This window comes from Stigmatopora argus, chromosome 22 (genome assembly GCF_051989625.1).
Source record: "Stigmatopora argus isolate UIUO_Sarg chromosome 22, RoL_Sarg_1.0, whole genome shotgun sequence".
Classification (NCBI taxonomy): Eukaryota; Metazoa; Chordata; class Actinopteri; order Syngnathiformes; family Syngnathidae; genus Stigmatopora; species Stigmatopora argus.
The window spans coordinates 5,410,658-5,427,065 of record NC_135408.1 but is presented as its reverse complement, the minus strand read 5'-3'; the positions used below and the strand labels follow the sequence as shown (position 1 = coordinate 5,427,065).

Genomic DNA, 16,408 nt, shown 5'->3' with positions numbered 1-16,408 from the left:
TTTATTCATTTTAATTTGTATTTTTTTATTTCATAGGGTTAGGGTTAAACATTTAAAAAGCCTACATATATAATGTGTGTGTGCCTTTTTTCTAAAAGAAATTGGAAATTAATTATTGTTTTAGAGGTCTTTTTCGTGAAACGAATCCAGGATGCTAAATGACTGTTTCACAATGAAATATAACACATGTGTAGGTAAAGTTATGGCTGAAAAGGTGTCGCTGTATGGTATAATTATTCTGTATTTCAAAATGCATTATAATAGAGTAACAATTTTAGGTAAAATTGTTTGGGACAAACCGGTGAAACGAGACATTTATACACTTAGATGCGAATACATGGACTTTTACATCGAAAATCCTGTACAGGAAAATGGCTAGTTTCCGCTGGCAACCAGGAAGTAATCAACAGCTAACCAAATTGATTATTTTATTCAGCATGTAAGCATTTTTCAAACGATTGGCGTGTGATGACCGGAGATGAGCGTCACTTTGGACATACGACTCAAAAGAGCCAACAAAGTTTATCGTGAGGGGGTAAGTTCGTTGAAAATCAAGTAATGCTAAAAAAACGAAGCTAACGTCTGTATTGACAGAGGAAGCGTCATCCCACTTGTCTCATGACTTAAGCACAATAAGATTTTCTTAACAATCAAAAGGAATTGTTGCCAATTCACAAACGACGACCTAGCCTCCAAATTTACTAAGAAATAAGAACCAAAATCTTCGGTCTTGAGTCAAACCAAATGTTTTCAAAATGACTCCACAAAAATAAATCTTATTAATGTTGTGTTTTTTGTGAAAACGCATCTGTAGCTAAATTACTCGCTGATTTTTTTGTTTAGATGTAAATAAAGCCATTGCCTGCCATTGACAACTATAGACGTTCTTTCGCTGCCACTCTCATCCTTCAAATGGATTGGGCGTTTACTTGTGATAAATTCATAAGGCAGGGGTACCCAACTCCGGCCCTCGAGGGTCCCTATCTAGTTTGTTTTCCATATCTCCCTCCTTTTCCTGATTTAAAGCAATAACAAGTAGACTCAAACAAAAAGGGTGAATAAACCCTTATACACGGGTCACAAACTCCGGTCCTTGGGCACACCAATCAAAAGTATCAACTCATCAGCAAGCTGTCCAGAAGCATGATAATGATCCCAATTATTTGATTCAGATGTGTTGGGGGGATGGTCATATGGAAAACAGACTAAATAGGTACCCTTGAGGAACGGAGTTGCCCTTGTAGCTTTAAATATGTCTTTACTTTTTTCATTTTGGGATGTAATTTGAATGATCTCTAGGAGTCGGTGACCGGCGTCATCGTGCTGGCATGCAGGGAGCCCATGCAGCACCACGGCATCTCCCTGAGCATGGAGGGCCTGGTCAACCTGCAACTGAGCTCCAAGAGCGTAGGTGTCTTTGAGGCCTTCTACAACTCAGTCAAGGTAAAGAAATATACGGTGACGTTATCAGTTCTCTCATTGTAAAGACAGTGTTTAACTTGTAAAGCTTCTCATCCGCAGCCCATAACGCTGCTCGGCAGCAGCATCGAGGTGGCCAAGGCCGGAAAAATCCCAGGGGGCAAGACTGAGGTTCCATTCGAGTTCCCCCTTAACGCCAAAGCCAATAAAACTCTGTATGAGACCTACCACGGCGTCTTTGTTAACATTCAGGTAAGCACGTATTAGTTTAAGTAATTCGCTGCCGTTGACGTCTATTGCCAACAACGGCAGTGAATGAGTTAAAAATGTAATGCCATCAAATATAATTCATACCTTGTTGCTTCCAAGTAGTACTCTCTCCGCTGTGACTTGAAGCGCTCCCTGCTGGCCAAAGACCTCAGCAGGAACTGTGAGTTTATCGTGCACAGTCAGGTGAGTCAAACACACTAGATTACAATTTATATATTTTTTGTGTTCCTAGATTTGTGTGACTATGACCCCCGTTTGTCACAGTGTTGTTTTTCTGAGTGTGTGGAACATCATTTTACGTTTTGTTTACGTATATTTACTTAGCTGCCACTTACAATTCCACCCCATTGGAAAAATTATTTGCATTTCTTATTCCTTTGCATTGCTTAATAATTTTTCTTCTTTTTTTCCGATACATATTACATACAAAGGCGGCCCGGCGGCTTGAGTGGTTAGCGCGTCGGCCTCACAGGTCTGGGGTCCTGGGTTCAAACCCAGGTCGGTCCTCTATGGAGTTTGCATGTTCTCCCCGGACTTGCCTGGGTTTTCTCTGGGTACTCCAGTTCCCTTCCCACATTCTAAAAACATGTATGGTAGGCTGATTGGACGCTCTAAATTGCCCCTAGGTATGAGTGTGAGCATGAATGGTTGTCCGTCTCCTCGTGCCCTGTGATTGGCTGGCCACCAATTCAGGGTGTGTACTGTTTAGAATGAGCCAATCACGTTAAAACTGGTCTTAAATGTGAGTTGTAACATACCATTTGAATTAAGTGACTAACACTAAATCGAATTTACATTTTGAGAAAGTGGACAAAATACCACCTTCTGAATATGCACTTTTTTAATATAACGTATCTCTCATTTATTAGCCACAGAAATCTCAGTTGGGCGCCACCCCAGTCAACTTCACCATCACGCCAGACACACTCCAGAACATCCGCGAGGTGAACCAACCAAATCTTTTACTTGCTTCTTTGTTGCTGCCAGTTCTACTCACAAAACCCCCGTTTTCCATCCTCAGCGGGGTTCTCTGCCGAAATTCCTCATCCGAGGCCACCTGGACAACACCACCTGCATCCTAAGCCGGCCCCTGACCGGAGAACTGACGGTGGAGAGCTCCGACGTTCCCATCAAAAGCATCGAGCTGCAGCTGGTTCGAGTGGAGACGTGCGGTGAGGCAGCCTTTTTGCCAGCTTCCCAAAATACACGGAACTTGAACGGCTCATTGGCAATGTCACGGAACGCAGGCTGCGCTGAAGGCTACGCCCGAGACGCCACCGAGATCCAGAACATCCAGATAGCCGAAGGCGACGTCTGCCGCGGGCTGCCTATTCCCATCTACATGGTGTTTCCCAGGCTCTTCACCTGCCCTACTTTGGAGACCACCAACTTTAAAGTGGGTCAGTAGATTCATCCGAGCTCCGAGCTCACGTACGCGACGACCTGAAGAACATCCAAGCCGCATTTGATTCAGCTTAATGAGTCTTTAAAATGGGCTTTTTAATAAAGAGATGTTTTGAAAAGGATTGGACGTCCACACCTGACACATAAAAGGAGAATTATCCTTCGATGGCAAAATAATTTATTTACAGATCACTCAATGCATTGCATTCATTTCTCACCATCGTGACGCACTTTCTATAAACCGACTAGCATGGCACATGCTCCACATACTCCACTTTGAAACTAATTTCCCCATAGAAATCATCTGTTCAAAAGTCAATCAACAACGTTTGAACCATTCGCATTAAAAGACAGTGTAAAAATAAGTTAACTATGCGTAAATATTGTATTTATTACATTTCACATAGCTGGAATTTAAAAAGTAACCAACGTGTTCCCACTAAGTATGGGAGTACGAGAGAAAAAAAAATCCATACCATTTTCTGTGAGATTCATAATTAGAATCATGCACTTTGTAGTATATCGGCATCTTGGAGTTTATGCAGTGAGCTAACCAATTTGTTACTTTCCCCGCAGAGTTTGAAATCAACATCGTCACGGTTCTCCACGACGACCACCTGATCACGGAGAACTTCCCGCTGAAGCTATGCAGGGACTGAGTGGAGAGGAGTTCTGTATGGATCAATAAAACAGTTGAAGAATCCAGGTTTGATTCATTTCGTTGTACAAAACAAAAGTCTTTTTTTAAAGTGCTCTTTCAGGTTTGAAGGAAGCATTGAGGTCACTTATAACGCAATCTATGTACATGGTAAAATGGTGAACTAGCACCTCCGGTGTAAGCCAAGTGCTTCTTCTCCATGTCGTGGTGTTAATATGGGACAGCGGCTCCACCTGAGATGTTGCAGTTTGTGATAGTCGATCCATGTGAAATACATGATCGATACTTCCGATGGAATCAGCGACAGGGGTAGCAGCACATTATGGACGAAAGCATGCCCTTGGGTGGCTTTCTGCGGGCGTTGAGTTGGATCAAAAGGTGTTTCAAGACCGCGTCGTCAAAAACATTATCCTCGCCCGCCACCGCCCCCACCAGTTCCTCCGGAGTCTGGAACTCGGCCAGGACGTTGGTCACCACGGGTATGATCACCTCCTCCAGGTTGGCCAGCGTCTCGATGTTGTCAATGTTCCCCGGGCCGATCTGTCTCAGGGCCATGGACGACATCTGCTGCGTGGCCAGCATCAAGTCGTCCGGTTTCAAATTCTTCTTGCAATTCCTAGGCAGGCGCTGGCCCAGCTGAGTGGTCAGCATGAAGGCCAAGACCTCGCTCAGGTCCTGCAAGGACAGCGGTTCCCCGTCGGAAGATTTGGACGTCCCGACGCAGCTCTCGGGGGCGCACGAAGACCGGATTAGGCTTTCGCTATTTAAGGTGTCGTTAAAGGGGGTTTCCGTGTCGATGTCTTCGTCCAGATCTTCGGCGGTGTTGAGGGCGGTGACGACCAGCTGGTTGATCTCGCCCACGGCGCCGGACACCTCGTCGGCGTACACCTCCTCGCCTTGCGGCTCGGTCTCGATCCAGAGCAACAGCTGCTGAAGGAATTTCCAGGCCGCGTCCTCGGTCATGGCGTACAAGACCTCCGGAGAGAACTTCTGCCCGCCGTCCCAGTGCTTCTTCCCACGCCGTCCCCAGAGCACCGAATCCACGAAAGGCGTGTTGGAACGGCTGGAGGGCACCTCGTAGACTTCGCTTTGACTGGACATGATGTACTCGTACAGGCGAGAGGTGAGATCTTGGGAGAAGCTCTGCAGGTTCTCGTCCATGTAGCGCTGGATGACGGCCTTGCGAGATTCCGGATCCATCTTGCTGAGCTCTTCGAACAGCTTGGACACCATCTCTTGGATGGCCTCGAATTCGAACTTTGGGTTCTGCGACGGCCGGACGTGTAACGTGCTGCTCCTGAAGGTCCCTTTGGAGTCCCCCCTCGGGGACTTGGGCTTATCTGATCGCAGGGAAACCAGACACCCTTCTTGGTTCTTGAAGGCGCGCTTGAGTCCTCCCAACATTCGGCCAAACTGCATGCGCGCGAACCGGAAGAAGTGAAATCGCCGGCGTTTGACGTCGCCGTCCGGGCTGATTTTCTCCTGGGTTTTGAAGAAATTCTTCACCTTGTTGGAGATGAGCTTCAGGTTGAGGTTGAAGCGGGTCAGCCGGCTTTCCACGCGATCGCCGGAGCTGCTCAGGGGTTTCTGGATGATGCTTCTAGTGATGTCCAGGGCGGCCATTTTGGCGCTCTCCACGGCCTGAGTGTCAGAGTATCTGCTCACTCTCTGCTCTGAGCCCTCCTCGTCGGAACTGTTCTCCAGCTTCTCCACGTTGATGATCTTCTCACGCCTCTTGTGGCACTTGCTCAAGCGAGACCACTTCAAGAGGATTCCGCTCACGGCGTCCGTCATGTCGGTGGCTTTCATGGCCGAGCGACCGCACAGCACCACGCAGGGCGTGCGCGCCCGGGCGAACACTTGCCTCAAGTACTCCACGGCCTTACGGAAGATGGAGGACAGGTTGCCCACGCTGGACATGGTACCGCGGATGAAGAGGGTGGGGTCCGACGGCCACTCGGAGGCGTTGCGGGCCACGGACAGGGCCGACGTGACGCGGTTCTTCACCTCAGACTCCACTAGCGTAGTCAGTTCCCCGGAGCCCTCGTACTTCTGCGGCGGGAGGTCCAGGGCGGCGGCAAAGGTTTCGGTCAGGCACCCGCTCAGTTTCGGACTGCACCGGTCGATTGCCATACTCATCTGCGGCCGAGGAAATTTTGAAATGACGTTATTTTGGGGGGCGGGGCTTAAGGAAAAAAATGTGGAGAGTTAAAAATTCTGACCTGCGATTGCGAGTATTGTCCACGCAGGTGATCGCTGATGGCGGGCAACAGGTGCCTCACCACGTCGGAGGAGATCCTCTGGATGACATCGCTGATGGTGTCTGCGATGATGGCCTTAGTCTCCGAGTCGGGGGTTCCCGCCACCAGCAGAGCCCACTGGGCTGCGGAGATCTGCTCGAAGCTGGATTTCACCAGCTCCAGAATCACTTCCTTCGGGAAATAGTCGACCTCCATCTCGGGGGTGGCTGCGAAGCGATGTCACAGGTTCAACGACGTCATCGGTTTGATGACGCCCCCGGACGACGGGTCGCTGAAAAGTCGAATCCTCGGTAGAAATGTCAAGTTTCTGGGAAGACCTGAGTTCTGTTGACTCAAATTTTCCTCATTTACACTGATTTTTTTTTCAGTCCAAAGTGGATTCTAAAAAGGAGAAAACAAACCATCATATCAAAAACAAGCCTATTTACCCTCATGATAACTCGATAGAAAATGTATTTTAATTTTGGGGAGAAGAAAAAGTCGAAGACTGATCTGCTGTAGCATATTGGCTGTACAGGTTTAAAAAAAATAGTGTAATATGTGCCAGCATTACTTTCATTTATTTTCAGCATTTAGCACGTTCAGAAAGTAATATTAGCACTTAATTCCTGCAAAAAGTGCTTCATTTGGATTCAGCTCATTAAATTGTGAACATGTAATGTCAGTAGGACTCACCTGTGTAGCCAATAAACACAGCAGGAGCTCTTTACAGCATAGCAGAAATTGAAATAGATAAAAAAAAAATACAATTGTGTTCGTCTTTTCCAGAGGCTGAGTGACAAGAGGACTACAACACAGGAGGAGAAGTGGCGCACTCCAATTCACAGTGTGACGTCACGGCGACTCACGGGTGACCACAGACGGACGTCGCGTGCTCGCCAATGACGGCATCTTTTGTACAAAGATTAAGGGCGACGCCTCAGCTGTGAGTGTCAATTTAGTGGGCCCTGGCCTGTGACGTCACTCCCAGTCCTCGAAGCGACAAGTCGACAGGTACGAGTTGAGTTTTGCCCAAAATGTAGTTCCCCCAATGTCCTGAAGGTGTCAGTAGAACGTACGCTTGTTTTTCCAATGCAATTTTGACGTTTAACGCCTACAAAATCCCTTTATTCATTTTTACCCTTACATAATGCAGTTTTCTTTAAAATTAATATTTTGTTGATAATGACTCGTTCTACACCAGAAGAGACAATCAAACGCAAATTGACTTTTCGTGTTTATATTTATGTATATAGTATGTATAACAGAAAATAGTTGCAAATGTTGTCACAACAGGAGATTGAGCTCCACAACAAAATAGAAGTGTAGGACGACACTTTTTCCCTAGTCATTTTTAAATTTTCCATAATGCTTGTTCTCACAAGGGTGGTGGGGGGTGCTTGAGTTTATCATGGGCAACCATTCATGCTCTCAATACCTAGGGGCAATTTATAGTGTTCAATTAGTCTAACCCAGGGCCTGGAAAAAAATCATGTTTGCGCCAAAAAATAATTTGTCTCACCAAGTAAATCAATTTTAATTTCTGGCACACAACAAAATACATTTTAGCCGTAAAAGCAATAACAAAAAAATGATTGCAAATAATCTCAACTCCCACTGGTAAATGTTTTGCACTTTTAACCCCAAAAATGTTGTTTAACTCGCTATGGTAAAAAAAAAAACTAGCGATAAACTGCATGTTTGGTGCTTTTACCTCATTTACAATCTGTAAAAATGTCAAAAAAATCAACATCAGAATCTGATAGCTGTAGTCTGCCCACTCACCATTAAAATGATTCCCATATGCTATCCAAGTGGTCAGGCTTTTTGTCCCAATTAAGAAAAAAATAGCATTTATTTTGATTTGCGATTGTGGATTTGCAAGATAAAAAGGGGACCTTCTGAAGGAGCATTTAATGAAACAATACTCATGATCCCCCAAAATTAGTGTGTAAAAAATGTTGCATTTCCAAGCACTATACTGCACACACTCACAGCATTTGACCTTAAATACATGGAGAAATGCACGCAATATGCACGTTTTTCTGTGTGCGCGCATTTACAAATTTCTCGCATGCTACGAAGAATGGCTGAGGAAAATTACTGCAAATAATTTTGGTTCGGCGACCAGTAATTAATCATTTTTCAGCATAAAACATCTATTTACATTGTAAAAGCTCAACTGAAATTATATTAATGGAAATGGATTGCAATATTTTTCTACTATTTATTTAATGCCGACCCCAGGAGAAGACCCACACAATCCTAGGGAGAACATGCAAACTCCACACGTGAAGGTCCGGATCTGGGATCGAACCCTCGATGTCAGAACAATGTCACCAACAAGCTAACCATTTGTATTGGGCTACCCATAGTCATTTAATGTCGCATATTTGTTTGTTTTGGCCCTCAAAAGTGACCGTGGACTTTATGAGCATCTGCTAAACCGGTATTAATAATGTGACTAATAATGTATTTTTGCTTTTTTGTCATTGTTCGGTAGGTCAAGGCGTCGAAACGTCTCCGATTCCAGTTACTCTTTCTTGTAGTCCTCCTCCAGCTTCAGCTTCTCGGCATTGTTCAGGAAGGCGTCGTCGTTGCTGACCCGCACCTTGTCGAAGAAGTTAAAGTCGGCCACGTAGCGGCCCCCCTCCGTGCCGTAGATCACCGGCTTGAACTCGTACCCCCACAGGATCTCGGCGGGAACGTAAGACGTCCTGCTCTGACACGTGGCCGCCGTTGACTCCATGGTGCCATTGAGCGTCACCAGCAGCTCCATCTCGCGGCTGGCCAGATTCTCTGCCGTCAGGCCGGCCAAAGGGCTCCGCTCATCCAGGACGTGGTAGAACGTGAGCGGCAGAATGAGGAAGGGGCACTCGCTGCTGGAGTCCATGAAGAAGTCCACCGAAGTTTGGTGGACTTGCGTTTTTTCGCCTTCCCGGGTGACGTTGGCGTGAAGCAGCTTGGCGCTGAGTTGGCACTGGATCAGAAGACTCTTGCGCATGTTGGCCACCCGAACCACGAGGCAGAGTTGGCCCCGGCGGCGGCAGACCACCGCGCACCGGCTGAACTTGATGGTCTCGGCTCTCTTCTTGGGTCGCGCCAACTTGGCCAGGAAGGCCCCCGTGACGAAGATCTCGGCCAGGCCGGTGATGACCAGCTGGGCCACCAGCGTGAAAATGGCCAACGGGCAATCCTCGGTGATGTAGCGGAAGCCGTAGCCGATGGTGGTCTGCGATTCCAGCGAGAAGAGGAAGGCCCCCGTGAAGGTTTTGACGTTCTCCAGGCACGGGGTGTGGTTGGAACTGAGGTTGGCCTCGAAGTCGCCGTTGCCCATGCCGATGAGGTAGAAGAGCACCCCGAAGATGAACCACGTCATGATGAAGGTGGAAGCGAATAGGGTGATCTTGTAGCGCCACTTGATGTCCACCACCGTGGTCCAGATGTCGTGCAGGTACATCTTGACCATGCCTTCCACGTTGTTTATGCGCACGTTGTTGCGGCCGTCTTTGGAGACGATTCGCCGACGGAATTCCGCCTTTTTAACCGCCATCGCGCTCTGTTTTTAGACGCAGTTTCTTCGGACCAGCTGAGGAAAAAAAAATAGAGCGATGGGAAGGATTGACCGAATTTGGCTCAAGTCGTGAAGCTGTCACGTGAGTTGGCATTTGCTTTCCCATTTTTAAATTTTTTATTTACTATTTTATAAAGCTAGTGAGTCGGCAACGTTAGTACTCAATGGCCATCTTAAAGCAGTAGACTTATTCTGCAATAAACTTGAGTTGAGTTTTTTTCCCCTTCAAAAATACACTTAACTCAGAGAAATCTCAACAAATTTTTCATACTTTGTCCATAACAAGTTCTTTATATTATATCCAGGCTTGAATTTATATATATAGTAAAGTATGCTGCTAATTTTATACATCTCTGACATTTATGAAAAACCAAGCTGGTAGGTAAAGCGGTTAAAAATGTAGCAATTTTTAGCTACCGACTATAATATTTAGCAAATGGCCAACAAGTGCTAACAAAAAATCACTTGGATTTAGCATGGATAATTATACACTGTAAATAATTAGCGATAAGCTACCGTAGAGTTTGACCTGGGGAAATAGTCAATTAGTTCCAGCTGTAATGCCTCAAAAGTTAAAAATTAAACTGAAGATATAAACACGTGAAAAAAAAATCTTATCAAATATCAAGAGCAATAGGATTTGGTTTAGGTTAACCTTATTTTCATGTTGATTACAATAACGGGGTGGTTTTTATCATTTTTAGCTCATTTAAGTGGTCATCTTTTGCCGGCATAATTCAATTTTTTTTTTTGAATTAACTCTTAACTCTTTACGTATATGGTTGAAATGTAACTAGTCGCGTAAACAGTTGGGATCTTTTTTTTTAAATTGCGATCGCGCTCACCTTCTGATCACGTCCGGAGGTTTTCCTCGTAGAATGACGCTTACCTGTCAACATCTTCACTAGAGTCGTCCTCGGAATTTTTTTCTCCACCTTTTGTCCCGCCTTAGCAGGTGAACTTTGGCACACTGTGGATGAAAATAATTCCTCCCAGCTTCGACTTAACCACCTAGCAGGAAAGAAAAAAACCCTCTAGCTGTTCTTTTTTTGTTTTATGCTTGTTGTTGCTTTCAACACTCACCCAGATTTACACCAATGGTACTCAGAAGGTCATTTGGGATATAGTCTTGCTATTATGATCCCACTTTTAGTGCTGCAATTTTTTTTAAGGTTATTTGAGTTATCTTTGTTCCATTTTTTTGGGTGGGATTTTTTAAAATTTGATCAAGGTTTCTTTTTAACTGATTTCCCTAAAGCAGCCATTGAGTTGAACTATTGTTTCAATACTTTTGTAATAGTTATTGCTTCAAATATTCATAGATAATACATTTTTCGATGAAGGTTAGTCATGTGAAAAAGTAACTGTGTTCAGCTCAACATTTTATAATGAGCTATATAAGAAATTGTTGGGCAAAATACACAGGCAACACTTATTTGAATTGATGTTTTAGATTTTCTTCAATGTATTAACGTGTTTATAATTATTTTAAGAACTTTATTTTATTTAGAAGGGTGTGTTTTGTATTGCACACCCTAATTAAATTAATGTTTAGTATTTTCATTTTATTTATTACTATTAAGATACCCTCCTCCCCTAATGAATCCTTAAATTAGTTGTATTTAAAATTATATATGGCTTGTTTCTACACCCCTGTCTTATGGGATGTATTAAATAAAACTAAAGACAAAAAAGATACATAATCAATGCATGAAAAAGTTTACAAAGGGAAAAAACTAGACCCACTTGATGGCAACAAGTCAAACTCGAGTGGAAAAAGCCACTTGATTTCACGTCAATTGTGCTTCTCTTGTCCCACTTGATGACCTTGAAAGGTCTTCGAGCTTTGTTATTAACTATGTTGTTATTAGTCACATACTTTCAGGTGACACCACGTGTGCGAGACAAATGTTTAAAGAGCGACCCATTTCCTCACTGCTTGTCAGTGCCGCGATAACATTGTGTGTCGTCCGTGGAGGCCTGTCGCCATCAACAACAGACATAGAAACCCACAGAAATGATTTCTTTTTTAATGAACACCCTTCAGACACGAAACCCCAAGTGAAAATGTCTACTAAGCCAAATAATCGACACCCAAACATTTGGTCTTCTATCGAGAGATGTCATTGCGGTTGGGTGTTGGTGGCGGAGGCGCGGAGAATTCCTCGCAGCACTTTGTAATTGGCGAGCGGCTGGTTCTCCTTAGGGGGGTAGCAGGGTCCCACATCGGTGGCATACGCATACGGGAAGCGTAACACCCAAACACCGTCGGGCGGCAACGTCACTTCCGCCAGCTCCGGGTGGAAAAGTGGGCAAGGCGGAGGTCCGGGTTGCACCTGGGAAAAAAGTGATTTTAGAGAAAAGGGCAAAATACTTCAGAATGTATAGCAGGGGTAGGGAACCTATGGCTCGGGAGCCACATGTGGCTCTTTTGATGGGTGCATCTGGCTCTTTGCTAACCTGTGAGCTAAAATATGGAAATTGCTGGTGACAGAACGGAGATATTACATCTAGAACTGCTTTAATCTTAATTTTTTTGCAGTAGACTCTTCTGGAATGCATCCTCTCATTGATGAGCAACAGCATAAGATTCTTTTAAAAATTATTCATTGTTTCCACTTTAAAAGTGGTGAAATTACTAAAAAAAATGAACAGGCACCCGTTTACATGTATGTATTTTGACTTTTAAATTCGTAGTATGGCTCACAAGGAATAACATTGGAAAATATGAATTGTTTGTGGCTCTCTTTGTCAAAAAGGTTCCCGACCCCTGATGTATAGTCTATATACATGTACATTGTATTTATGAGGGGGTAATTTAAAAAAAAATGGGATAATTTTTTTGTCTAGTTTTTTGAATAATGTAAAATTTCATTTTTTTTCAATTGGTATTTTCAATTCTATTTTTAAAAATACTGATTTTCAGTTTACAAATTTGTAGACATCCATTTGTGCGTAAAAACATTTTTTAAAAATGAGCCATGCGGCCTTCGAATTTTGATTTTGGAATTAAAATATTTCAAATTTCAATTTACCTGAGGGCTGAGTGTAACTTCAAGCGGGGCGTCGGGCACGACCACAAAAAGTCGTACAAGTTGAGCAAAGTGCGCCTTGACTCCTCGTCCCTGCGAGGGCGCCGGGACGTAGAGGGGCATGTCCGCGTTGAGCACCCTCCCGGCGGGCTCCTTGGCTCCGCTCGACCCCAGCGCCTTGACCACCTTGTCGGGCCCGGCGCTGATGAAGCGCCGCCCTCGTCCGTCCTCGTACTCGAAGCCCACGTAGGCCCGCGCCGTGTCGTCCCGCCTCCGGCTCCTGCCCGGGCCCCCCACCCCTCCCCGCTTGCTGGCCGGCGTCTTATTGGGGGTCGGCCAGGAGGACGCGCCGCCGTCCTGGGCCTCCGAGGGGTCGTCGTCCGAACGCGAGCGCACGAGCAGGTCCCACGGGAGCAGGAAGGAGGCGGCGGGGAGGAAGCCGGGCTGCTCCAAACCCACGTGGCAATTGTACCACTTGGCCGGGCCCAGCTTGACTAGCGACCAGCTGGAGAATTTGGGCAGGAGACCCTTGGGGCAGCCCGAGTGCATCATCCCCGGGAGGTACTCCACGGTGGACGGCTGCCGGTCGGCCAGGCTGGGTCGCTTCTGCGGCGCTTGGCCCTCGCCGGACGCTTCGCCTTCGCCGTAAGGGCCCAAACTGTCGGTCGACTGGCCCAGACTGAGCGCCAGACTCAGGCTAGTGTCACCCGGCGTGTGACTGGGCTGGGCACTGCCGCCGCCACCGCCACCGCCGCTAGGCTCCTTGGACCGCTCGCCGTCGGCCTCGCACAAAGGGCGCGGCGTCCGGTCGCTAGCGGGCGACGGGTCGGGAGTGCTTGGCTGGAAGACGGGTAAGTTGATCCTTTCCAGTTTGCCGCAACATTTCTCCTCTAGGCCCTGAAAACACAACATTCCCACACGTTAAACTCTTTCATGCATGCATTATGTATAAATATATTTGAATTAATTAGCCAAATAAAATACTAAAAGTCTGCATTGTTTGTAGATTTATTTTAAACTGCAAAGCCTTGACCTCTAAGGTAAAAGAGGCAGAGTCGAAGTGACTAGCTCCATCTTATGTTAAAACTGAGAAGTGCAGTTGGCCCACAGGCCGTAGTTTGGACACCCCTGGTTTATGTCTTGAGTGTCAACTTTTTAACAGCTGAACGGTAAAAAAACAAAACCAAAAAACGTGTAGATTCATAATTTGTGTGTCGGTCCACCTGGTAGAAGTCGTAGTTTGCCGCCTGCACGTCGAAAGGATCCTCCCGGGCGGCCTGCTTCCTCCCGCAGTTGCACGAGCTGGTGGTGCGCCCCCTGCTGTTGTGGTTTAGAATGGGTGGGTTGTGATCGACATCTGTGCTCTCTCCTACCAGTGAGGAAAGGGCAAATCAGTGGAAAAACATCCAAAAAGTTAGCGACCCTTTCCCGTGCTTACCGTCCTTGGGAAGCAGGTGGAACTTGTGGACGCAGTGCTGGTCGGAGAGGCTGCGTTCCTCGCACAGCTGGTGCCCGTTGCTCCAGAACTTGTAGCAGTCGTCGTGCAGCTGCAGGGCGTAGCGCTGGAAGGCCACGCCGCGGGCGTGCTGGCTGTAAACGCGCAGCGCCTGGGCCAGCTGGTTCTTGTGCACGGCCGTGGTGTAATTGTGTGGCAGGTTGGACTGGTACGCGCCGTGCGCCAGGGGTAGCGCCTTCTGGCACCGATTCTCCGAGAACTTGGCGTCGGCGTCCATGAAGCCGTCCAAAACTTTGAGCTGGGCCTGAGCCCGAAGCGCCGGCTCGGTCGAGTCGTCTTCGGCGCCGCCCGACAGCACCTGATGGATCTTTAGCGCCACCTGGGGAAGAAGAGCCGAGCTAAATGATCTTCGTCTTTTGGGGGAAAAAAATCTGACCATCTCACCTGCGCCCACTTGGAGAAGGACGGCAGCTCAAAGTGGCACGGCTGAGGGTTCCGACCCACGCTATCGTCGAAGCCTTTTTTGGTCAACACCAGCTCGACGTGTTGCCACAGGAACTCTTTCAACGTGCAGTCGCCAACCGGCTGTGCCGACGCCATGACCGATGCGTAGTCCGCCGTCATCTGGCGGGTCGAGCGCCGCATCTGCTGGTAGCGTCGTGGCCCGGTCACGACCGCGCCGGGGTCGTGCTCGGATAGGGCGCAGTTGGAGCGCAGCTGGGCTAGCAGGGCGCCCGCGGGGTCCTCTTCGGGGGCGGGCGCCACGTAGACGAAGGCTTGGTTGGCGGGCACGGTGAACAGGCAGTTGCCGCTCTGGTTGGTCAGGACGCGGCTTTTGCGGAAGATGCGGTAGATCTGGTCCTCCAAGGCGTGCTGCAAGCGGCGACGGGGCGAGTGCTTCTTGGGTTTGTCCGGGTGGACGCCCGACTCGGACCCGTTGGGGACCTGTGGAGGAACACGCAGCAGGGGACGAAACATTTATATCTTTTAAACACATAGATGTGGGAGGAAACCGGAGTACCCGGAAAAAAACCATGCAAGCCCAGGGAGAACATGCAAACTCCACACAGGAAGATCCAGACCTCGGATCAATGTTCCCTCTAAGCTGTGCGCATGCGCAATTGCGCACTACTCTCGTCTTCTCTGCGCACAGCAAATCATATGGAGCGCACAAAATAAAATCCCTTTTTTTCATTAAGCTGTGAGGCCGACGCGCGAACCTCTCATCCGCCTGGCCACCCATTCATAGATATTAATCATTACATTTTATTATGACTAAATCATTTATGTGTAGTAGATGATACTGGTGTGTGCCCATAGCGAGCAATGATGATGTTGCTCACACCGGTACTCAGTGTGCTCAGGGAGGTTGTCTTTCTGCCCAGACAAACAAAAAAATAGAGGGAACATTGGTCAAGATAAATGATATAATATTTGTGTACGTTTGGGGGGCGGAGGATGTTGTCTGCCCAGGACGCACCATTCCCCAGGACCGCCCCTGGGAAGGACTACTATTTGCGTAAAGATGTATAAAATGTAAAAGGTGGACCTTGAGACTTCCGCTCATCTGGAAAAAGAAGAGGAGCCGAGGGGGGCACGGCCGACAGTTTACTTTCCACTCTTTCGACACCGGGCAGTCTTTGACGGCCGCCCGGATGAGGGGAAGCGCCTTCTGCCTCAGGGCGTCCAGGGCTCGGAAGAGCCGGTCGTAGGTGACGTCGAAAGTGTGGTTGGGGTGGACGAGCAGCAGGACGTGACACACCGAGAACAAATAGAGCAGGCGGAGGCAGTGCTGTCGCTCCAGGGTCTTCCAGAAGTCTTGGGCCTCGGCGTGGCCGGCGCTCGTGCTCTGGGAGCGGCACGCCCGCAGGAGCCGGCGGCCGTCGCACACCGAGGTGAGCAGCAGGTACAGGATGCGGTTGTCCGGGTCGTACAGCGCCTGGATGCCGCAGCCATCACCGTCGCCCTCCTCGTCGCCTCCGCCGAACACGGAGAAGACGTGCTTGTCCGCCAGGGTGTTGACGAGGGACTCCTTGAGGACGCCCAGCTGCGTGCTGCTTTTCCCGAAAATGCCCACCACGCACAGGCCGTCGTCCCGATGCTCCGCGTCCTCCGAGACGGCCGCTCGGAGGAACGCATCAACACTCACCGGAGCGGCCATGTTGACTTCCTTCATCGCGGAATCAAAATACCGACGCACCAACCACACTTCCGTTTGTTTTCGGACAAAAATAAATAAATAAAAAACAACCCCAAAAATGATTTGTTTTATTTTTAAGGTGAATGCAATACGGTTCCTTACACTTGAACTCGTCGAAAAAAAAAAACGAAAAAAAAAACAGAATCCTGCAGTGC

General features: G+C 47.5%; 4 protein-coding genes across 4 annotated transcripts; 1 reads left to right on the top strand and 3 right to left on the bottom strand.

Annotated features, from left to right (window-relative positions):
* Window positions 1–357: 357 nt before the first annotated feature.
* On the top strand, window positions 358–3,796 carry vps26c (VPS26 endosomal protein sorting factor C). The gene is made up of 8 exons (XM_077592020.1): window positions 358–535; window positions 1,300–1,443; window positions 1,522–1,671; window positions 1,792–1,872; window positions 2,559–2,633; window positions 2,711–2,861; window positions 2,937–3,089; window positions 3,670–3,796. Exons 1-8 carry the CDS (start codon window positions 479–481, stop codon window positions 3,750–3,752), a joined length of 894 nt encoding a protein of 297 aa, XP_077448146.1. The 5' UTR covers window positions 358–478; the 3' UTR covers window positions 3,753–3,796.
* Window positions 3,287–6,980, bottom strand: LOC144067927 (uncharacterized). Its single transcript, XM_077592014.1, has 3 exons — window positions 6,688–6,980; window positions 5,974–6,393; window positions 3,287–5,890 (listed from the first exon to the last, which is right to left on the bottom strand). Exons 2-3 carry the CDS (start codon window positions 6,205–6,207, stop codon window positions 4,049–4,051), a joined length of 2,076 nt encoding a protein of 691 aa, XP_077448140.1. The 5' UTR covers window positions 6,208–6,393; window positions 6,688–6,980; the 3' UTR covers window positions 3,287–4,048.
* Window positions 6,981–7,215: 235 nt separating this feature from the next.
* Window positions 7,216–10,456, bottom strand: kcnj15 (potassium inwardly rectifying channel subfamily J member 15). Its single transcript, XM_077592019.1, has 2 exons — window positions 10,411–10,456; window positions 7,216–9,580 (listed from the first exon to the last, which is right to left on the bottom strand). Exon 2 carries the CDS (start codon window positions 9,542–9,544, stop codon window positions 8,525–8,527), a length of 1,020 nt encoding a protein of 339 aa, XP_077448145.1. The 5' UTR covers window positions 9,545–9,580; window positions 10,411–10,456; the 3' UTR covers window positions 7,216–8,524.
* A 1,121-nt stretch (window positions 10,457–11,577) lies between these two features.
* smg8 (SMG8 nonsense mediated mRNA decay factor) lies at window positions 11,578–16,405 on the bottom strand. The gene is made up of 6 exons (XM_077592012.1): window positions 15,603–16,405; window positions 14,498–14,998; window positions 14,036–14,432; window positions 13,821–13,966; window positions 12,601–13,494; window positions 11,578–11,901 (listed from the first exon to the last, which is right to left on the bottom strand). Exons 1-6 carry the CDS (start codon window positions 16,227–16,229, stop codon window positions 11,689–11,691), a joined length of 2,778 nt encoding a protein of 925 aa, XP_077448138.1. The 5' UTR covers window positions 16,230–16,405; the 3' UTR covers window positions 11,578–11,688.
* Window positions 16,406–16,408: the final 3 nt, after the last annotated feature.